The 23,915-nt window shown below is 38.6% G+C and overlaps 1 protein-coding gene across 1 annotated transcript; it reads left to right on the forward strand.

Annotated features, from left to right (window-relative positions):
• The first annotated feature begins 970 nt into the window (after nt 1-970).
• LOC104083211 (neuroligin-1-like) lies at nt 971-23,248 on the forward strand. The gene is made up of 2 exons (XM_009586619.1): nt 971-1,773; nt 23,046-23,248. The coding sequence occupies exons 1-2, from the start codon at nt 1,281-1,283 to the stop codon at nt 23,246-23,248; spliced, it is 696 nt and encodes a 231-aa protein (XP_009584914.1). The 5' UTR covers nt 971-1,280.
• Nucleotides 23,249-23,915: the final 667 nt, after the last annotated feature.

Below are 23,915 nucleotides of genomic sequence, written 5' to 3' on the forward strand. Positions count from 1 at the left end.
GCATGTGGGTATATGAAAGATAAGATTTCTGCTGTCCTATGGGAACGTTTATTGTTTATGTTATAAATTAAGGATGGTAGAGATTGAGTGCATTCATCATGCATTTTCATTTTTCACTGAAGTCAGTAGCTTATAAGGAATGCAGGATTGGTCTGAAGTAAAGATTGTGATATACAGCTCCATCCCTAAACTGTTCATATCCTTTTCCAAATCAGTTTTGAAAAAAACCACTGATGTCCAGTTATACTGTGCAAATTCAGAGTTTGCCATTCACTTCAGTGGGAGCAGATTTTGGTCCTTCATTGATGTGAACATTTCACATTTTTCATCAGCTATCAGAAACTTGTGGAATAAGAAAACCATATAAAGTATGGTAATTCAGGTTATCATGAATAAGCACAGTAATTCATGCTATCGTTACAAATACGTTCCAGTTGCCTCAATGTTTTAATCAGAAGTTGTATTACAAAATGAAGCAAAAAATGTTTGTATGTATTATAATCTGCTTTTAATGAAATAAAATGCATTTGAGTCTTCAGTATGCCTGTCTATCTTAATTTCACTATCTTCTACTTTGAGAAATAATTACTTTCGTTTTGATAAATCAACTTGTGCAAACAAGGTGAAAATTGATTATGAGCTGATTAAGTTAAATAAAATATTAACATAAACACTTACGTAATGTAGCGTGCAGCAAATTGCTTATTCTTGAACAGGTGAATTTTAAAACTGTGTTTTCTGAGAGTCCTGTCTCTTCTGAAAAATCTCTATAAATTCAACAGGTGACCTTATAGATAATCCAGTAATCAGTGTTTCACCCGCCATTTCATGGACCCATGAACTACTGCAATTTTACTTACATGACTCTAGCTACTATTAATGTATGTAAATAACTTGTGAAACATCTAGTTATCACTCTGCTCATATTAGCTCTTTCATACTAATGATTTATTTTCATTTTCTCCAGGATATAGACCTGCGGCTAACTGGATTTGATTTATAAGAGGGGATTCTGCAGTAAATGGCTGCTCTCTTCATATTGCTGCTATGGAAAACAGAATTGTCAATAGGATATAGTCTGATAAATAGTGCTGAGTGAAGATGCAGCTTCAATAAGTGTGAAATCAATGGAAGACACTTACCGCATGAAAAGCCTTTTGAGATTTTTCTGACAGGCACCTATTTAGGAAACTTGATCTGTTTCCTTCAGTTGCCCTGTTTTTACACCAGTGGATACAAATCAGATTGCTTCATTGTAGTTGCACAACTAATGTGGGACCATGGCCTTTCCAAGATCCATGTGGCTGAACTGTGTATGGAGAGCGATGGTAGTCCGCCTGTTACACATGGGATTGAATGCCACTTTTGCTTTTTGTATGCTTGGATTTTTGCTCCACGCTGCAGCTGTGTCCTCCCAAAAATTGGATGATACCAACCCAGTGGTGACCACCAACTTTGGCAAGATAAGAGGGATTAAGAAGGAACTTAATAATGAAATTTTGGGGCCCGTTATTCAGTTTCTTGGGGTTCCGTATGCTGCCCCTCCAACAGGGGAGCGCCGCTTTCAACCTCCTGAGCCTCCGTCTCCCTGGGCAGATATCAAAAATACCACTCAGTTTGCTCCAGTGTGTCCCCAGAACATTATAGAAGGCAGGTTGCCTGAAGTCATGCTTCCCGTGTGGTTTACTAATAACTTGGATGTAGTTTCCACCTATGTACAAGATCAGAATGAAGACTGCCTCTATTTAAATATCTATGTCCCAACCGAGGATGGTGAGTTAATAGCAGGCGAAACAGGGAGATCTTTTTATTTTCCTGTTCTACGTTCTAACAATATTAATTCACGTGTACTGGTAGCATGCATGGCTTTCTTTGTTTGCATGCCAGCATATTATATGTATGCATGCTGCTTTTCTGTGTATGCATATGTCCTTGGTTTTTGGTTTTCGTTTTGTTTTGTTTTTCTTTTCTTTCTGTCTACACTCATCTTTTTTCTCCCACAGCACGTGTATTTTTAGGTCAAAGTTGGTACCTAATTCTCATTGCCACCCACTGACTTCTGGGAAGATGCATCAACATCTTATCCATTGCATGTGCAGGCACAACGAGTTGAGAATCTTCCGCACCTAATAAAGCAGGTCATATTTAAGTTAGATAGTGGTGTTGCATGCTCCTACTGTCTGTGATGGAGCTCCATGTTATTTTCTAGTCTTCTATTCATTTTTCAGTCAAAAGAATATCCAAGGAATGTGCCAGAAAACCCGGCAAGAAAATTTGTAGAAAAGGAGGTATGTATAAAGTGGACAAAAAAAATGGGGGAAAGATCGAAACCTTGCAAAGGAAGAACGAATAATACAGCTGAAAGAGGCTGATTTGCAGATGCTGTGAAGTGAACTGTTAGGGACTATCTTGTCCTAATGAAGCCAGAAAGGTATTTAAAGAGAGGACCGTGTAAAGCAGATGAGAAGATAACGTTTGTAAAGCCTGAACTCAGTTGCACCTGATCATCTCTCTTGCACTGTCTCATGCTGACCTTATTGGCAGCTTCTCTGTCTTGGCCTCGTGGTTTAGAGGAGTGTCTGTCGCTCGTATGTAGATGCAGTGTGTCGCATATGCATGCATAGGAGGTAGCTCATATGCCTGGGGCCTGGTACGATTGCCATTGAAGGTGCTGGCACGGCTCCACAGCTCTATATTCCAGTGGTATAGCATAATGGCTATGATGTATTATAGCAAAGCAGAGCTGAAAACCTGCATTGACTTTCTACGTGATACACCCTATTTTCTTGGAACAGTGTTAACTTTCCTGAAACGTAGATGTGAAATGCTTTTTTTCTTTTACACGCTTCTAAAAGTGAGCGTTGATTTCCTTTATTATGTGATTACAGCTCTCTTTGTAAAGCCGAAAATCTCTTAACAGGGGTGTAGGGAAAAAAAATGTTAAAATATTGTGACATGGTACTTTGGAAACTAGGCTGCTTTTGGAAGCTTTGGAAACTTGGCTTCTACCCTTTTCGTGTTAGATAGTACGGGAGAATTTGCAAATTTCTTTGTGAACATTTGCAAATTCCCGAAGCCATGGATATGCAATATGGAAGGTATATTTTGGTACTGATTTAAAGTAGATATTTGGTACTAGTTTATAGTATTAATTTTGTACTACTTTACACCTTTGTTTTACATAAAATTATTTTTCTTCATTGTTTTCTTTAAAATAATGTGTTAGTTAATAGCTGGACTACATTTAAATCAAGAATACTTTTTAGGGTAAACAAAGAGTAGTGTGGACATACAGGGTTGCCTATTAGCTGTAATCCATATTTTTTATATCAGATGCTATATGTCCCTGTTATTCCAGAACAAATACATTTTAGGAAAGTCTCATAGCAGGAAATTGTTTAGAGTTGGGCAAAGTTCAACTCTGTAAACTCTGTATCAGGTTTGCAAGGCAATATCTAGGCATCTAAATGAAGGTGGCCCTATTTTCCAAGGTTTTTGCTCTTACAACTCCTACTGACTGTTAGTTGTAGCTAGTCGTTAATTGTTAATTGTAGTTGCTCAAGGTATGCTTTTTTAGATGCCTAAATCCACTTTCAGTGACTTAAGGCAATTTGTTTTTAAAGTGTAGGGCTTTTGAGGCAGCTTCTAATGTTTTCTATTAGGGAATTTTTGCTTACTGCTGTAAAAATACAATTGTTTAAGCTGGATTCCCCAACTTGGAAACAAAGATAATCAAGGTACTGTGAGCGACGTCACTTCTTCGCACATCATTCAAGTTAGAATAACTGCTGTCATTTATATGCATTCAATTAATGTGCAGTGCTGCAGCAGTTATTACGCAGTTCATCAAGCATGTGTAATTAGCTGAGCAACTTTCACTTCCTATCACCCAGATGCTGATTCACAAAGTCATAAATAAAGATGCAGATCTCCATCATTGTTCTCGGAAAGCATCTTTTCCTATGAGAGAATATTAAAAAAAAACCAAACAAACAGAAAAATAGCAAAAATAAAGGGAGAGCCCAGTAGATGAGAAAGTCATGTTTATTGTCCTGTGAGCCTGAAGGAGAATAAAGAGACGGTTATTTGAAATGCAGTAGGTACCTTTCCAGTTAAATTCATTGCACACACAGCACAATAAAAAGCAGCAGAAGCCTACCTTTCCCCATTGACAAGTGCGGAGGACTCCTGAGTACCTTCAGCCTGGGCAGCTGGCATAGCTGTAGTAACCTCTGTTCTCTGAGTAACTCATGCTTTACTCACCCATATATAACCTAAGGTTATCCTTGGCTTGGATTGCCCCCATACCTAGTAGTGAAAGGAATCATGTTGTAGAATAGAGTCACAGCATCTAAGCAGCAGCAGCAGCTTGGAAATAGCATTGGTTTTGTATGAGAAAGCAGAAAGGCCCAATATTCTCTCTTTTGCTGGATTTTTAGGTTGCAGTCATTTCATTACATTTAATGATGAAAATTACTGGAAAGAGAAAATACGAAAACAAGGCAGACTTTGACACCAAATTTTAATTAATAAAGGTTATATAAATTCAAAGTGACTGAACCAGCAACTGTATGCTATCGTATATATTGTTTAATTCTTTCTAATTACATGAAATAGACTGAATTAGATAAATAAATTAGTATCTACACTTAATTGGCAGCTGAGGGACATGAGAAGATTCAAAATTTTGAAGAACAGAGTATCTGTGTCTGCATGTGTCTGATGAAGATACATGCAGAAATGAAAGGAATTCTATCCACGAGTCGTGCTAGAGATCGTAAGGAGCATTATAACCATTACCACCTCTTGGTGGGATGCGGACATGCACACTGCAGAGACTACATACTGATAGGCTGGAGCTGGGTGAAAAGGAATGAGACAACATAGCATGCTTTTTGCTAAATATGGATGCCTATATTTCAGTATACTTCATGTTCAATTTACTGATTCAATAGATGAAGAAAGATCATCTGTTTTCATGTCTTTTGTTTCAGGTATGTGAAGGTCAGAGGTTACTAATTCCGTTATGGGCATGCATACAGGCAGAAACCTCTCTATTTGCTAGGGCTGGTTTTCGAAAATCTGTGCAAAAAATTAATTTTGTGTTGTTTTTTTAGAGGCTAGACTCCATAATTCTAAATTTTAATAGAACCTAGGCTATATTGTAGGTAACACCATTTTACTGACTGATATTAATTATATTGTTGACTATGTGGTATTTCCTGAATTTCCTGACAAACTTTTGCATCATTTCTAGGGAATACCTGAATAGTTTTGCACTCTGTTTGATATTTCATATCTCTATTTTACTTTATAGTCAAAGCACAAATATTTTACTTGTGATCCAGAATGTCAGGGTAACTTCTTATCTCTCAGGAGGACAGTACATCCTGCTTTAGCTGCATGCCTGTGTTTTTTTAATACTCTATATTAATTTCTTTGCGTTGCAACAGTTTGCACCATGAATTTCCTACTTTAATGACAACTACATAAAGAAAATTTGAAAATGATCACTAATATGACCACTAAAAGAAACCCCAGGTATTGTGTGTTCTGCACTTGGGATGATAGTATGCTCTTTCTTATGAACCTGCACCAAAGCCTTCGTGTTGCCTGAAGATATCCGAATGTGAAAATGTGGGGGTGTAGTTTTTGTAGAGAATATGATATATACTCAATGTCATGGAACTAGGCACGTGCAGTTTTGGATACACTAGTATTTGTAGGAGGATTGGGAGTAGAATAAGGAAAGAAATCTCTTGATCCTTACTTTTATGTTTATGAATTATCAGTGGCTAAGAGACTGCCCAACATCAGTGACTTCTTCACATGTGGATTCTGTTTCTTATTCTAGTCGGTGCAGTGAATAAATTTTAAATGCGAAGAATCATGATCTGAACTACCTCATTTGAGAGCGTAGGATTAGACAGCTCTATTAATATTTATGCCTCCTAATGGGCTACTTGATTTTCAGAGCAAAGCTCCCAACGCCATACTTTCTGGGTTATGGCTGTGGTTACTATGGACGCATAGGAACGCATACATACATACAAATACATTCTTGGAAATGAAACACAAGTCACAGTGCTATAATCTCATCCTGCTTTGATCATTCATTGTTTTCAATAGAGAATATGTTACATCAGTTGCGATTTGTAAATGGCACTGATAACTTTAAGAGTTTTAAGCTTAGCAATATGAAATATTTTTTACAAACCTAAGCAGAAATGAAAAGAGCCCAATTTAGCCTGTTATCCTGTGTTTCTGTTGGGTGTTTGTTCCAATACGCCATTTAACTATCCTAGAAGTGTTTACTTATCATCAAATTTTGGAAAAGAGGAATTAATGCAACATGTGCAGTTCCTATGGACTTCATTAAATGAACTTCTTTCTGTGCACCTGTTTCAGCTCTGAAATCAACCAGGAAAGGAGAAGTTGAGACCTGTTAAAATGTGTATTTCCACTGGCAATCGATTATCAGATTCTGTTTTTCTAAATATGTAACGTAGAAAATAATATCAAAGTAATAGACTTATAGATGGTATATTGTCAAAAATGATTGAAATATTCTTTCTCTATGGCCATATAAATGAAAAGTATGAAATCTAAAGGTGAGCCTCCATCACTGTAGACTGAGCTATGTCAAAATACGTTGCATTGCTAGTCGGCTAAGAACCTGCATCTGCAGACCATTACCAGGGCTCATGGTGACTTGAGAGTGAGTGTCAAAGCCTGCAGAGCTACCTTAGTGCATACTTTGGTGTATATCAACCCTTACAAAGGGCGTATATCTTCATTAGGCCACTTTGAAAATTCACAATGAATTATTTGCCTACAGTGTATTTGTGTCAGTAGTTGCCTGCACACATTTGAAGTTTTGCCCCCATTCACCCTTGCTGGTTCCTGGCTGAAGAGCCCTCATCCTCATTCTGGCCTCGTGAGGCCAAAATTCATCCCGGCAGTATCAGCAGGCGCAAATGTAGTCCATAATCCTGAACTCCAGTGCTATGCACTAAGACAGCAAGATTGTTCTATTTTTCTATTCCTTTTTGAAGCACTGTATTCCTGTTTTTCATTCCTCAGATACCACTGCAGCATTTCCTATTATTCGAGTAATACATGGAAGAAGATAATGAAGCAAACATTGTCTTGTACAGACCTTTTCATCCTTTCACAATCTAAAGCTGTTAGTGTCAGTTAGCAGCATTTTTCAAAGATGTGCAGTAGGTTTATGTCATATTTGAAATAAAATAAAATGCTTAAACTCTGATGTACTTTCTACCATCCTCTTCCTGGGTGAGCCAATGCTTGACAATAGAGGATGTTGCAGACTGCATTTTAAACTCCAGTCACCTTAAATGCCATCAACACTGGTCAAAGTCCTCTGTAAACGTCTGGTTGTTCAGGCTCCGAGCTCCTCCTGACCACGCAGTCGTCGTGCTGTCATTGCGTTGTTCATATACCTTGACAGTGCTTATAGCTCTAACAGGTCTTAAATTCGGATCTAATTCCATTCCTTGTCCATTATTTTACTGCTTGCTTTTCATTTTCTACATCCTCCCACTCACAGGCTCTAAAATAGTGCTGTTACCCTGATAATACTAAGTCAGATAAAACCGGTTTGTGCTTCTTCCCCTGGCCTTTCTCGGGTTGGACCAGTTGTACTGAGTAAACAACTGTGAGATGGTTTTTCTTTTAATCTGCTAGTTTCTAATTTATCATTTAAAGCCAGAATGGACAAATATTATAAAAAATAGCTACATAAGTATATTTGTACATTTTCAGGAGGAACTAATATGACTTTTGGATAACTACTATTTTCTGCTTGCTTTTTTTGTCATTTTTCCTGTATTGTATTATTATTCCTTTGCTCTTCTCTGTGTTCATGCTCTTAATTTCTTTGTTTCCTTATAATACACATGGTTACAAATATTTTTAGTATTCTTTGCCTATTTTTTGAAGCTTGAAACATGATGCTTACATGTGTCAAACCATTCTTAAGGATCATCTCAATTATAATGTTAATAATCTGCTTATAACTTGAATATTGCTCCAGTATAATTTCTTTTTTTTTTTTTTCCAAATTCTTTTCACTTATACTTCTTTAGCCCTCTTCAGTTTTTACTTACTCTATGTTGTCAAATTTACATGTCTTCTCTACTTTGATATGTATAGTATTATTAATTATACTCTGCGTGCAGAACCCAACTGCTTTAATGAGCTTAACATAAATGAGATTTGTTTTTGGGATATCAAACCATTTCCTTCTGTTTTAATATTAATATCTTCTATTTTACTTTCTCATGCTTGTAATAATGAAGACTTCTCCTAAAAAGCAGCAGCACTGAACAATACAAGGCTAAGGGAAGTGGGACAAAGCTGACTTTAAGCCATGTTTGCACCTATACTCTAGCACATTGCTGGGACCAGAGTGGTCTCTGGCCGGAATCAGAGCCACCTCAGGGCTCTTCTAAGTGAACGCAGAAATTGCAAGACCTGTGGAAATGGCGTAGTGCAGGTGCTGCAGCTGATTTTCCCTTCCAGAGTTTTGCCGAAGTGTTTTGAAATATTTCAGCAGTAAATCATGTTGCTCATTCCTCTGCTGTGGGAATTCTTTTAGTATCCCTTTATGCTATCAGAGCCCTGATAGAGTTTTCCATATGCTTTTTATTGTGGATGGCTTTTGCCTTTCCTATTCATACTAATAGTACAGTAAATGTGTAGTGAGTTTAGTCTTAGGAATGTGTTTGAAGGGAAGGAAAATTAGCTGGCTGAAGAATTTCTGGGTCTTCAGCTGATAAAGCTCTGGAAGAAGTTCCGTTATTGAAATACCATTGCCTTGTAAAGGTCTGTCCACCAAGGGGGATGGAGGGAGAAGAAATCTTCTGCAGGGTTTCTGTGTTAGCAGGGGGATAGCCAGCAGATTTGACCAAAAAGACACGTTTTGGGAGAAGATCATAGCCGGTATGTCTGGAAAGCTTTAGCAGCAGCTGTGCGGGAGTGCTGTGCCCTGAAGGAAGGCTCGCGGTCCCTCAGCAGCTGTCAGGGACTCCTCCGCACGTGGGCCTTTCCCTGAGCATTTTATGGTGGTCCAGGATCTGTCCCTTTATGTTGCAGAGGAATCAGAGAACAGGTTGTATGCTGTTGGGGTGCTATTCGCATCTTCCTTCTCTCAAAGGTAATTTACAATTCAATGTCTTGTGAGATGCTGAGCTATCATAGGATTATTAGGTCTGAGCTACATTAAAGTCAGTCGTTTTGGATCAGGCCCTGCAGAGGCGAAGTATTGAGGTCCCTCGCTATGATTCAATATTTGTTTAAATTTTTTTTTTATCCTTATATTATTTCATAATGTGTGGAAAATCATATATATAGTATATATAGAGAAAGATAAACTAGTAAGGCGAAATCTATAGGAAAGAGACAGCCTCTTATTACTTGTATTTGTTTTCTGGAAAGCTTCCATTTGTTAACTTTCACCCTTTTTGTAAAGGCCTTCTTTAATTATTAGCTGGAAATCAGGTATTTATGTAATTAACATAATTATATCTACACATCTAGTGTACTTGCAATTATTTCATTAAAAATTGTAATTATTATACAATTATAGGGGATAATGACGTCCTTGTAACGTGTTGCAGAAGCCCTAATTAAATGGTGGCATAAATGAATTGGAAGTGATTTTGAAGTTTTGAATATTGTTTTATCAGAAATACCAGAAGTGATTCATCCACATTATGAACTGGCAGTAAAACCCCTCCAAAGTTATTTTGAGAAAAGATTTCACAGAACTCATGGAAGAGGATTTGTCTTTATTGCCTTTCTGTCTTTACTTTCTGTTCTCTATATTCTTACATCTAAAAACTGCAGATTTTTAATGGAAAGGTGCCTCGTGTAAGAAGATTGCACAGCTTGCTGAATCTTTCTAGAAGGCTCAGCCCAGAGCAAATAGGATCTATGTGCAAGCACAGCCTGTACTTAGACATCCTTCTTCTACACAGAGGGAAAACCTGTCCAACAGTTGGTTCAAGATGATGAAAAACCTCCACTAAATATAAGGAGGTTTTCATTATGTGCTGAGTTTTGATGATCTGCTTATATATTGGAAGGTCCAAATAGTGCAACTCTAGGTGTTGGGGAAACGGAGACAAAATTCCTCTTGTAACACCAGTCCATGTGATGCTCCAAGCACAGGAGGTGGACAAAGCAGTGTGGATACAGAGGAACCAATGGAGCATCTCCCTTTCTCTCCTCCAGAGTGGGTGGGGAATGACAGGCAAGGATAACATATGCCAGGATCTACCAAAACCTCAGGATCACAGATTTCTCATCCTTTTTCATGTCAACTTTCTGTAGCGTACAGATGATCTCCCTCCTTTCCCTTCAGTTAATTTTAAAAGTCATTGAAAATGGCAGTAAGGCATATATAATTTTTAGTCTTATTTTATCATTCTGGTTTTTTTAAATCTAATACAGTGTGTTCTTGAGTGATGGGTATATAACAGTGTACCTACGGCATGACTGGCAACCATGCAGCCGCCCTTGCCATCACATCTGCCTCAGTTTTGCTTCTAAAGACAGCACCCCGCTGTCGGGCTGAGGCTCTGGGCAGACTGGAGCTATGTACAAACCAGCTGGAGGGGCCTCCCATCTCTCTTGCACCCTGCTGCTTACCTCCCACCTACCAGCTGGGGCTCCTCCTCCAGTCTTTGCTCCCAGTTTTGTCAGGAGAATGACTCATGCGCATTCTTCTCAGTTACTTCAGATGCATTCAGGCAGGTTAGACAAACCTTCTGTTTAATTCACTTAATTCACATCGGCTCATTTTTGCTCAAGCCTGCGTAAGGAGGATTTGCAGGATCTACTCTAATGCAGAATTTTAATGTCCCACAAAAGGATGGAGACAAAGCTCCAAGAGGCAGGAGATCCTGGAGGTAGCAGTAGTGTCTTACTGTACCCCAAGCTGCAGAAAGACCATCCATCCATGGCCTGGAGAAGAGCTCCCTGGTTCTACCATCTTGTGTCAAGGTTCCTTGCTGAGGCAGCCAACACGAGAACCCATTTGCTCCTGTGGTTGTGGTGCTTTTCTAAGGACTTGCTGCCCTTGAACCAGAAGCTGAGCACCACCGTTGTTGTCAAGCTCCATTCCAGTGCCCTGTCTGGGGCAGGGATTTTATTAGTTTCTGCCAACACCACTCTTTGCTTTTCAGTCTTTAATATATTAGTATTAACGTAGTGAACAGGCAAACAGAACATACCATTCACCAGCTGGATCTAGCTGAACCAAAGAGAATTTAGTGTCTGAGAATCCTCATTCCCAAAGCAATAGTTCTAACGAGATGGACCCAGTGGTAAGGGAATATGAAACATGCATTTATCTATGTATATGTGTATACATATACAGTCATAAACAGATTTGAAAGCTCAAAGGAAAGCTAGCACAATTTGTCTTACTTGATTGCAAAATTGATATTGATTCATATGTTTTCATATTTATTTTAAAGTGCTGAAAAGAATTTGGAGATTTTTTTTTAAAATCTGAACTTGGTTGCTGAAGGCCAGGTCTAAGATACTTATGTGAGCCAAACAGATATTATGGAAGATTTTGCACATTTACCTATTCCAAGACTGCTTTCATTAATGATAGTGCCCCAGGATCTACATAGCACTTTGGATCCATGAAACATATACCTCTACCTAACAGCTATATATAAAGTATGTAGCATATAGCGTATATATATAAAATTTATTTATATAAAGTATATAGCTGTTGTAGAGGCAAGTTTATTTCGTGAAATTTCACAAGAAATCATCAGGCTGTAAACCTGGATTTTAAAATCTTAGTCCTTTCCCTGTTTCTCTATGATGCTAAACTCAGACAAAGTACCCCACCGTTTGAATCGATTAACTGCTGTGCTATGTAGAACAGGAAAGAGAATGAAGTTTGTTTTCTACGCTTTTCAGTCATTAACTGAGCCGTTCATTAATGACAAATGGATTACTTTTGCTAGAAACAATAAATTTTGAAACAAAAAATAATTGCTATACTTAAGTGCTGAAGCACCTGCAGTCTCGTTTATATGAAGTCTCCATAGACGAAGTCTCACATAAAGGAAGAAACAAAAGATGCATCGACTGTCTTTTCTTTAAAGTGCCATGAAACCCTTGATTAACTGGCGATTCTTGCAGTGTGGCAGTTGCAGTTCTTTAAGTATTGAAGGTATTACTTGCCCAAAAGCAGATTTTGATACCAGATCATGGGAAATGGGTGCTTGATATTTATGGAGATACAGATGATTGCTGAAGAGGTCACAGTAGAAGTCTCCCCCATCCTGATTCTGGGCCTGTTAGCAGAAATCCCTCGCATCCCCTTCTGGGTGCATTATATTCTGTGTCGTTCACATGTGAAAGAGAACATTGCCCCTTGAACTGTGAAACAGTCATGTGTTTTTGACAGGCTGATTTTGTTTCTGTTCCTGACATCTTTGAAAGATGGCTGCCGAAATGTGGTTAGGCGTGAGAGGGACGTTGGCTGGCTGAGGGGAGCTGGGAGACAGAAGATGAGCTGAAAGAAGCAGGATGGGGATTTGCCAGCAAAGGCGGCTCCTGACACACACGCTGAGGCAGGTGTGCACTGCCAGGCAGTGTGCACACCGAGCACGGAAATAGGGTTAAAAGGCTCTTTCAGACCAAGAAGAAGGCAGTGCACAATTCCACCCTGCAGTTTTAAGTGGCAGAAACTATTTTTCTCTCCAGAGTATGCTAACATATATTAGTTGCTGTTTTTCTGCCCAGAGCTTTGACATACTCAACTACAAGCTCGTTTGGCTGAGTATCAGCACCACAAACAAGCAGCAGGCAAACGAGAGCGGAAGAAACAAATGATTTACCAGAAATGCTCCACATCCCCTTCCACGCTTGACATTTGCACTGTGCAAGCGGTCTGGCTGCCACCCCTTGTCCAGTACTTGGGCATGTGTTAGAGGACATGTTGCAAAATAGGTTTGACCTGAGGTAGAGCAAAAGCTAGCCCTTAATATTGCTCGATTAAAAACAGATAAACTCAGCAGTAAGTCAGATTTTGGCCTGTTGTTTGAATTGTGAATATTCTTCGAAATGCCCTCACTTCCTTAAAGAAATACAGTGGTTTCTTTTGCATTTTAAGTGACTTTGGATTGAAATTCTGTGTGAGTGATTATCTGTGAATACTGTTGTTATTATTAGCAATTTTGGGTCTTAACCCCTTCACTGCTGAAATCGCCAAGTGCAGCGTGCCATTGTACTGGCACTCAGGAACTCGAAAGGTTAAGAAGCCATTGAATCACATTCAGGAAATGTCATAATTTTCAGGCTGATGAAGTGCTAGTCTGGAAGAGAACAAAGAAAAGATAATAATAATTACATTTACTTTATGCTTGCAAAGAAGACAGTTTGAAGGAGAGCGGGCCATAGACAGTAGCTCATTTTTGGTTCTGCCCCCATTAGTTATGTCACATTCACCCAGAAACGTGCTGTTTAAACAGAGCTTGCTTGCAGAGGGATGATTTGACACAAAGCCAAATGTCCCTTTTCAGTCATTCTGGACCTCGCTAGCCTTTTCCCATTCCCTCCCTCCTCCCCCGGCCTAACAGCATCTGGCCCTCTCCCTCTGGTGAACTTGTGTGACTATTTCAAGTATAGATTTAGTTATTAAATCTGGAGATAAAGTATGGATCTGTTCCACTAATCAGATACTACAGTGATTAGAGCCATAGAAGTACTTGGAGAGATCAATTAGATTAGATTATCAAATCATTATAAGCAAACTCTTAAAGACAAAGCAATAGAAAGTAATCTTGTGTCACTGATTTCTTTAGAGAATATTTGTACCCTCTTTTTGTTTGTCTGCCTCTGGTTTATTTGCATGTGTTAAGACCGCAGTGGCCGTGAGCCTCACGCTCAAATTGGGCTGGAGGACAGAATAAACCAATTTCTACAGTAAAACGCTCTCTGTGATGCTGGTCATAGGCTAAAACACATTATTGCTTGTACTCTAAGTGAAAAAATACATGCACGTGGAAATTTCACTTTGTAAAGCAATTGGGCAGTTTCTTGGGGGAACTCGTTTCAGACCTGTGGGGTTAGGCAGGAAGCCTTCTGTTCTCTCACCAGCTTTTTATTAACTCTCTTATCTCATTCTGTATTTATTATTTTGACTGTGGAATCTTATTTTGACTACTTTTATTGCATAAACCCAGTGTTATGAACCAACACCAGCTAATTCACATAAAGGTTTGTGATTCATTCTTTAGTAGTTTGTTTTCAGGGTTCCTGTGAAAATGGTTTTCCAGTGTATAATAGCCACTCGTGTCACTCCTAAGCCTGGAAGTTGTGTTTTCTGCAGCCTGCAGTGTCATTTTCTTAACATGTGTGTATATATATGAGCTTTTCTTTAATAATATATATTTTAGTAAGTACTCCAGCTAATGCTAATATACTGTTTTCATGAGAGAATTGGCAGAATAGTATACATCAAAGGCAACAATTAGCGTATTTTCATTTGACTTGTTCAGCCTATTAGGTTGTTAAATTTTGCATAGAAAATCATTAGCATGTTTAATTTGGGAAGGAAGCCCTTGGAAGAGGAGTTGTGGATGTAAATCAATTGGTGAGGAAGCTCTCATACAGTATTACAGCAGCAGATAGAGCTCTGAAATATCATTAAATATTTTTCCATATTACTAACTGTAAATGCAAAGAGGTGAAAAAACTGCAGGATTATCATTGGTTTAGGAGTTAACAAAGAAGCTTCTGATGGCTTTGTCTAATATTAAAATCTAGAGCAAGATTGTATCCTATTATTTTCTTACGGAACACTGGCATAGAAGTACAGGTTTGCGGTTGCTACTCTTTTTTAAATGAAGGTGAAGGACATCCGAATCAGACTCGACGTAACATAGTTCATGGTGGGGTTTTTTTTTCTTTCCCCAAAACTAGTTCAAGAATTGTTGCATCGCAAGTGATGTGCAACTGTTCTGCATCTTGCTTGCTACTTCAGAATTAGCTGAAATTGAAAAAGTGACAGAAAAAAACTGCAGAGTGCCTTTTCCCCCCATCTATATTGGGAGCATGTGACCTGACACTCTGGCAATTTAGAAACAGTTATCTAGTATTAAATAAATTCAAAAAGGTTTGGATTTTGACCAATTAAAGTCAAAGAGGAAAGGTCAGAAATCAACACCAAAATAGGACAAATATTAACTAAAGATTCCATCATACAGCAGCTAATCAGGGCTTTTGTGTGCCCTGCTGTGCCAATATCTGTTCAGAAGCTAGTCATTATGCTTCTGTTCTAAAAAAGAACTAATTTTGAAGACTTCACTGCACTAAAATCAAGTAATTTACTGCCCTTTTTTACTGTGTTTTTATGATGTTTTGCCTGATTAAACATTCAGTGCTAGACATAGTGGCTTCTGGTTTTGTCCCCACACTTTTCAGGTTCAATTTTCTTTGAGTGCAGTTACTATTCTTTGGTGCCAAAGTACTTGATTGCCTTCATAAACTAGGATATTTAGTGGCAAAACTGACATAGCATCAGAATTACATTATTAATAATTTTAAAGGCACAAAAATCCATAAAGTCCTTTCCTTTGTGCTCCTGTGGAAAGCACCTGTACCCATTTGCACTCAGTGGGTAAATTCTTGGCCACATAAAAGTCTATCATGAAATTCAAATCAAGTTTTACAAGACCAGGCTCAAATTTCCATATCTAAAAGATGAACAAACATAAACTTAGAGGTAGATACAGGGGATTTGAATGTTTTGTAGGTTTTGAAAATTGTACCTGAGACACATAAATATCTTTTCCCTTTCTTTGTCCTTTTTTTCTCTATTCTTCTTTTCTCAAAATAATTTCATACCTATCTTGAATCACAGCCTCTCCCATAATAACAAATCTCTTTTACCTTATTCTGCACTTTTTCTGTGTTTCCTGATCTCATAGTCATTATTCTGTCTGATTTGTCTTTATTTCATGTTTCCACCTCCATTTTTTTCATTTTACAAACATTTACTACCTCTTTAGGGCTACAAAATCATGAGCTATTCATTTGCCACTATATTCTTTATTTTTTTTTTCCTTTATGCTGAAGATGGAGAAACTAGGACAAAAGAGTGGACTTTTGCAAAGTCACACACAAGCATGTCATTGTGGAGCTGAAATGAAAACATCCCATTCTTTTTATTGCATGTTTATTTTTTTGGGCCAGGCTGTTTATGATGCTTCTGGGCTGCCTTTATGGTTCATGTAGCTGAAGCAATGCTTCTTGTCTTTAATTCCTGCACAACTTAATCCTGATCTTTCCTAAGTGCAAGTATTTGTCAGCCAGTTACCCCCCATAGGGGTGAGAATCACGTCTTATCTTAGACCGTGAAATATTTTCTGCCTCCCACTTGTCTTGCTGCCTTATAGCCTCCAAATAGGGAAAAAGAAAGAGTTGTTGCAGCTTTTATTAATTATTTACGTGCTGTTATCAAACATTCCTAGAGTGCCGTAAATTTACAGGCTTTAGTACAAACTTGGAGAAAACAAGTTCCCTGCTCTGGAGAATTTACAGTGAAGAAAAGACAACAGAGGTGAAGATATAAAGCCAGTGGATGTAGTAAAGTAGTGCAGAATACAGGAGTTTTGATAAGAAGGGATTGCCATAATACATGGTGTGAAGGAGAAGGAGAGCAAGAGCGCTTGGATGCGTGCACAGAGTGCCCGAAGAGGAGAAAGAGGCAGCAGTAAAAGCCAGTAACAAATAACGTACAGGGATTACAAGGAAAGCGAAAGGATTGACCTGATTTGTGTGTTTACCACTCAGCATCTTAGTTGGTGCTCTTTCAGCTCCTGAATATAATCATTTAACTCAACGGGTGGCAGAGCCAAGTGCATGTTTCAAATGGAGACCGACACGATCGAATGGGTCTCTCTCTTCACTACGGCTAGTTCGTGTGTGCGCCAGGTAGTGACTGTTTCCAAAAGTCATATGAAACAATGGGAAACGGCCCCTTCAGAGGAATTAATGAGACATTCAGCCCCTAGCACAGGGCTTTCTTTGGGCCAGTGAGAGTAGCCGCTGTATTTCTGTCCTTCCCAGAGGCAGCAGCGTGATGGCAAAGTGCTGCATCAGATGCGCGCTGAAGCTGGTTTTTGAACTCAGTCCCTAACCTCATCTAGAACCATTCTAATTTTCTCCTTTTTTTTCTAGTATGATTATATTTTTAGATGCCTGAAAGGATGAGCGCAAAGAGTAGAAGTGTACCTAAACAACACAGAGTAACCGGAGATGCACAGGCTAGACTTAGCTTACAGAAATCCACAGACGCTGACGTTGTTTCCCAGTGACTCTGTTACGGTGTTATGCGTCCTGCGGCAGAGTACGTGGTGTGGTAGTGTGCGCTGTACGGCAGTGTGCAATTGTCCCATGTGGTACAACTGCTGCTATGGAGATCACTTGAAATAACGGAATATTAAATGGCATAATATATGATAATCAGCCATAGCATAAAAAAAACCCCATGTTAAAATAATACAAAGAGTTGCCTAGAAAAAGCAATGTGTCTGGGCGCGATACCGTCTCACCTTGTTCTCCTCAGCGCAAAGGGCCGCTCTAAATCACTTCTGACCACGTAGTCAGGCATCACTTCTTTTCTGATCAAATGCTGTTCGTTGTACTGAAGAGCTGCAGAGTATATTCAGAGACTCAAGCTGCATGTATTTAAGGCCCTCACTTAAGCATGCTCCTAATTTTAAGCAGGAGAGCAGCTGTGGAAGCTGGGGATTATCCAAGGGTAGTTCAAGTTAGCCATTAAAGACTTGCCTGGTGGCAACATTACCATCTACTATTATGGGAGCAGGATTTGTCCCATAGTTTGCTGAAACTGGAAGGATGACTCCTAGGGACCATAAAGCCCCTGGACGTTGCTTTGGCAGTTTAAAGTGGTTGTAAAATGTCTCTAAGTCTAGTTATAATGTTGTTAGAAAATAGGCGTAATTGTAGTCACTGTATGAATTCTGAGCAAGACAACTATTTGTCCGGTCGTGTACTTTCACCCTAAGCTAAGAAGACATTGCTGTTGGCCTTCTCTGCTTGCAGTCGCATTTATTTGCTTCTTTACTGTACCTTTCTTTTCACCAACTTGAAGAGGGAATATTTTAAGATACAGCAGTGGACTATGTGCGTCTAAGACTGTGGACAAAAAGATCAGCCAAAAGCTGTACAAGGGAATGAATACGTAATCAGCAACCTTGTACTTGCCTGTTATAACAAAATCGCATTAAAGAACAGAACATTTGACTGTAATGTAAGTTGCAGTCACTTCCCTGCCAGGGCAGCAATCCTCTTGAGGCTGTCATCTATTGCAACTTGAGTGATTGCTAATTGCTTTTGTGAAAGCACCAACTTCAATTATATTTTTAGCGTGTCACCTGTACAGCTTTGTATTTGCATGTATTTAGAAAGGCATTCATGCGACGCTGAAAAATTAGGAAACAATCCTACAAAAATTAGATTCACATTTGAATTGTAACATTAAACATGCTGAAGCCTCGGAACAAACTGTATTGTACATATCACGCTTTCAGTTCGGAAAAGTGGGAAAAATGCAGTGTTTTGCTAACTGTGAACACTGCCCACACCTCCTTTTGATCTGCTGGGCTTGCACCTGGCACCGATGAAATGCTGTTCCACAGAGCAAGTGCTTATTATTTGTTAGCTGCTTTTGGTGCGAGACTTCACGCCCGAAATGCTGACTGTTCAAGCAGATGTTAAGTGCTTAGCGGTTTTATAGGAAGAGCTGATGTCCCTGATAACTGACTTTACTGGAAGCGGAGAGGGCCTTAACAACACATCTGGGGTTCACCTTGAGCTTTGCAAAAATTCAGATTTGGATCCAGACTGTCTGGCTTGAGCCAATGCCTCCTTGAAAGAAGAGATAATTAAAATGACTTTTATGTCTTTCTTGGAGTCATCATGTAATTTGTTCCAGCAGGAGATGTGACAAAATTATTGTACTTATTTTAAGTTTTCTATGTTATCTTAATGGCCCAGAAATTTTTTAAAGGAGGTTTAGATTGTGTGGAATAAAGTGACAACTGCATGAATGCCGGTGTTTCTATGAGCATGCCTTTTCAATATCCATACTGATTTTATGGTCTGTGGTAGGCAGGGTTGAACTGCTTTATTGTTTTGCTCTCTTTTATTCCTCACAGTAATAAAACAGAGACCTGAATTAGCAAAAATCTGATCCCTAATTGACCTTATCTTGCTGCCAGCCTGATGTAATCCAGATTCTGATGTGATCTTGCCCTCCTTTCTTGTGAATAGTGAAAGAACACTCACTCTCATTGATTAAAAAGATTAGTTTGCTTTAAAAAAGGGGGGGAAAAGGGTAAAAAAGAAAAATACTATCTTTCAGGCATTTTCCACTTCTGTTTTATTGGTTTCCACAATTAAAATTGCTTGCAGTTTTTAAACTGGATATGTTGCTGATATGACTCTGCATTCTTGGATACATCTGTGTCTTTTTGCATATGGCGGTGCCTATAGTGGTAAAATTCTGCTCCAAGTGCAGTATAGCAGCTAAAAACTCTGGTACCTAACAGTTGCGGGAGGCAGATGTAGATTTTCTTTCTCTCCCCCCCCGCCTCCCCTTTTTTTTTTTTTAAGCAGGAAGAAAGAAATTGTGTTATATATTTTTAACAAAATAGTATTCAGATTAAACAATTATAAGACAGACTTGTAGTAACCTACTGATTACTTTGTGCTTAGGAGGTACCCTTGTAGCAGCTGAAATCATTGGTAAAATGGTGATACAGAAGATACATGTTGTATTTTAAAGAACCATTTCTAGATTAAATTAAGATGAATTTTTAGGTTTTGTAAATCAAAGCAATATAAATATAAAAGCTAAGAGTACATTTTATTGATTTTTCAATCCTATTAATATTTATTAAGCTACAATTCTTCAGATTTCTGTATCTCAGATACTCTGTCAAGCAATAACACAGGATTGTCTGAGACGAAAATGAACTTGGACCCAGCGAAACCAAAGAGAATAAATTTCTTCATTTTCATTCCTCAGACTGACAGAAATGCATAAAATACAAAAGTCAGAAAAACATAATAATTATATTTGAAAAGTCCTTGCTACCTTATTACATCATGTGCAAAGTTCTTAAAAAAGAGAAAAACCCTGTTTAATCCTGTATTACTATAAAAATGTAATTGCAGTGCAACATTGAGGATTACCATCCAGCCTTCAGAAGCGCTTCTGCCATGTTGTTTCAGTGTTCTTGTCCACATCCTCTGCACTGTTCTGGACCATACCTTACGGTACACTAGATTTTTCAGGGAAAGCAAAAAATGCTCACTTCTGCATAGCAATTGTGAGGAAGGGGAAGGCAGAATTTCCCACCACTGTAGTGGGGCAAGCCGGTATTTTGTATCAACACAAATGCATTCTGTATTTGTTTATTCAGATTTATATGTTAGTATACATGTATCTTTTAGTGGGTTTATTATGGTAATTCAAGGCATGTTGGCTGAAGTGCCCAATATAAATATTAAAAAGTAATTGTACATATGATTTGGAAAAAAGAGGAAAAATGGACAATGATTTTCTTCATGTGTGTAAAAACCATTGAAAGGTTTGGAAATTTAATCTGCTTAAATTTATTTTTGCTTATCTTGGGCAGAGGGGAATATTTGATTGAGCTAATCCCAGAGCTTTGCTTTTAAGGGGTCAGGAAAAAATACTTCAGTTATCTACATAATAGAGGGCTCCTACCTCTAAGTAAGAGAATAGGACTTCAGGTGCCTAAAAGAATTTTTCTTCTTAGTATCCTCACTTTCAGAAATTAAACTCAACCCTTTGACTGTTTTTGAGTTGATAAAATTTCTCATTTTCCTGGCTTCTGTGGGTTTTTCCTGGCCCGCATTTCTAATGTGAAAAACAACAAGAGGAGCTTGTGTACTTTGAAAACCAAAGCAAACTTTTTTCATATATAACAGGGGGAAAAAAGGTCACATCCTATTTGTTTCTTTTCTCCCCCCTTTGCAGGTCATTTGTAAACTGACTCTGCCTCTTCGTATTGCTTTTTAGAGTGAAACTTTCGGTCATAAGTCACAGTTAACTTTATGGCAGAAATACTGCAAAAAACCTGCTTTTTGTCATTTAAAGTGGAAAATTTGACTGAAGCTTAAGTGTAGGTAGCAGCAGACTGTAATATAAAGTTAAAGACTAGAGCGGAAGGCAGCCTCCTTCTTTGAACCATAACCATAAATATTTACACTTCCAAACCAATTAATAATTCATGACACACAACAGTCGTGGAGCATACTGTGTTAACGCTGTACAGCTGTATTTTTATTTTTAATTTTTTAAAAAAGCAACACCTTTAATCCCAGGGTGCTTTGTGAGGTAGTTTTCACCCGTGGCAGATTCACTAACACCACGTCCCGCTGTGGCCGGGCCATGGGTGCCAGCTGGTGCCGTGTAGTGTCCGTGGCTCCTGTTGGCCTTCCTGCCGTGGCACACGGCTTCTCCCCAGATTTATTACAGGTACTGATGGAAGGTATTCCTATAGATAGAGTCGCTTTAACCGTTGGCTTGCTTTTCTTAGTTTTTCTTAATTTAAGTTTGAGCAACTAAAATCATCTATGGGGGTATCAGCTTCACGCTGAATTTTGTGGGTGAACTCATTGAAGACCTCGTAGCTGTTTGCCACGAGAAGGTCAATATGCACCATTTTGTCGCAGCTGTTTGATGGAGGACCTATGTTTCCCCTTGCTCCGAAGCAGGCATGGGGTAGATGTGAGCATGTAATTACAGACTGTAGACTGTTTCGTAAGGTATTTGCATAAGAAGCCAAATGAGATTAGTTTAACATAATTCTGAAATTTCCTAACCTCCCAGTCTTTGACGCAGCAACCTTAATGTTATTTTAATACAGTTTCTTGAGATTAATACAGACAAAGAGTCCCCATAGGTCCTACAAATCTGATAATCACATGGAAAATCTAACAGGAGACGTTTCTGAGAAAGAACAGGAAAATGCATGTTCATATGGAAATGAGGAAATGTTTCTTTACGGTGGCTTTCAGAAAAACTCCTGTGAGCTACCACAAAAAGAGGGTGAAATCTTCATCCCTTTGAAATCAAAGGGATTTACTTGAAAGTTTATGTGATTAGCACATAAAGATATCTGCTGAAGTAGAGGAAGAAGAATTTTTTTTTAAGAAGCCTTTAAAATGACATAGTGAACTATTAAATTCTGTAGATTTCTATAGTAATATTCTGTAGGATCCTACCATGTTTCTCACAGCAGAAAATTCACTTTTTAAGCATGTTTATTTGCATTATTTATAACCCAAAGATAAAACTCAGACTGTTTCTTTCAAAAAAATTACCATTTTCTGATGTTAATTGTTGCCTGAATAGTACTGCGTGTTCACTTAAATTCTGGGGTGGCGTGCCGGAGGAGATGTAGTTACATTTCCTTACAGATTATATTAACATTGGATTAAGAAAGCCACAATAAGAATTATCTACCTGATCTTCCACAATTAAGCATTAGTCTGGTTTAAAGCTTTAAAGCATCAGACAGTACAGCAGTGCAAGTTCTAATTAGCATTGTAGCTAATGCATATATTGGTGTTCATGTGAAATAAACATGCCAAAGAGCATAATACATGTATTATTTTAATGCTTGTGGGGGTTTATTGTGATGTTAATTATAAATCAGGATGAAAAAAGAATTATGTAGATGTTCTTCTTATTAATTAAAGCAAAATACATTCATAAATCGATTTTTTTCCTCCATTATAGCAATAGAAAGTCAGACTTGCTGCCCTCGCCTTGCCCCCTACTTGAGATTACAGAAAAAAATACCTTGAGCTACTTTAATTTGCCTCCTTTTTCCTAAATTTTTGGCTTCACCTTTTCAAGGCGTTGTCAGCAATCACAAAGCTTAGAAATATATCAGCTGAAATTTTCATGTAGCCTTTGGCTTCAAAAGGCTTAAGGAACGACATGAAATACAGTGAGGTTTGTGATTTACAAACAAACCCAGGTGAGCGTCAGTGTGGCAGCGGTAATCTGTCGCTGCAAGAGTACAGCCCGCACTCTGCCTGCACCCGGGATGGCCCTCAGGTTTCATCCAGCTTTTTGGGACGACGCAGAAGGAAAGGTGAATATGCTTTTACCCTGGGGGATTTGTAAATGGATTGTCACATTTTCATGAGTCTCTGGCCCGGAGCGGGGAACCCCCCTGTTACAGGAGGGTGACCGCCTGAGTCCCTGCGTGGACAAGTTTATTGCAGTGAATACTTCTTTCTCGCCTTAGCCAGAGAAATAGTTGCTCGTATTGCGGGTTATATTAGACAAGCATGCCCCTTTGGCTGTAAAATCTCCATCCGTTCCTCCTCTCGCTCCCTTTCTTCCCTTCCCCCCAGCAAAAAGCACATCCTACGGCAGCAGAACCAGCAGCGTGATTTCAAGTACAGAACTGTACAAGGGAGAAAGGAGGTTAAAAGCCCTTAAAACATATGGCATGTTTTGGCTTAATAGGAAGTAGGTGGCAATCTCCACAGGGATGCAGCATGGTTTTTTGAAGCATTTGTTTCCCAAATACCTTTTTGTGATTTTTCCAGTGCAGACATGCAGTAAGTGAATGTAACTAGCATATCTGCTGCGGTGTAATATGCACCTTCTGTAAATGTGACAGTGATGAGTTTGACGAAAGAGGAGGTGGCAACCAAAACAAAGACGAAAAGTGCTATAAGGACTATGTAGAAATTAAAAGCAGGTGCCATTTAGGGTATTGCTGTAGAGCCTGCTGATACTGTTTACTTCCCTGCTGAGGTAGAAATCTTTCTCCACTAAAAGC

The sequence above is a fragment of the Fulmarus glacialis genome, unplaced genomic scaffold, assembly GCF_000690835.1.
Source record: "Fulmarus glacialis isolate BGI_N327 unplaced genomic scaffold, ASM69083v1 scaffold24301, whole genome shotgun sequence".
In the NCBI taxonomy this organism is placed as follows: Eukaryota; Metazoa; Chordata; class Aves; order Procellariiformes; family Procellariidae; genus Fulmarus; species Fulmarus glacialis.

Bases quoted from the DNA above. Each gene is read 5' to 3' on its own strand.
- LOC104083211 (XM_009586619.1), top strand. From the start codon at position 1,281: ATGGCCTTTCCAAGATCCATGTGGCTGAACTGTGTATGGAGAGCGATG. The intron at 1,774-23,045 runs GTGAGTTAATAG...TGGCTTCAAAAG, and splicing joins CTATGTCCCAACCGAGGATG to GCTTAAGGAACGACATGAAA.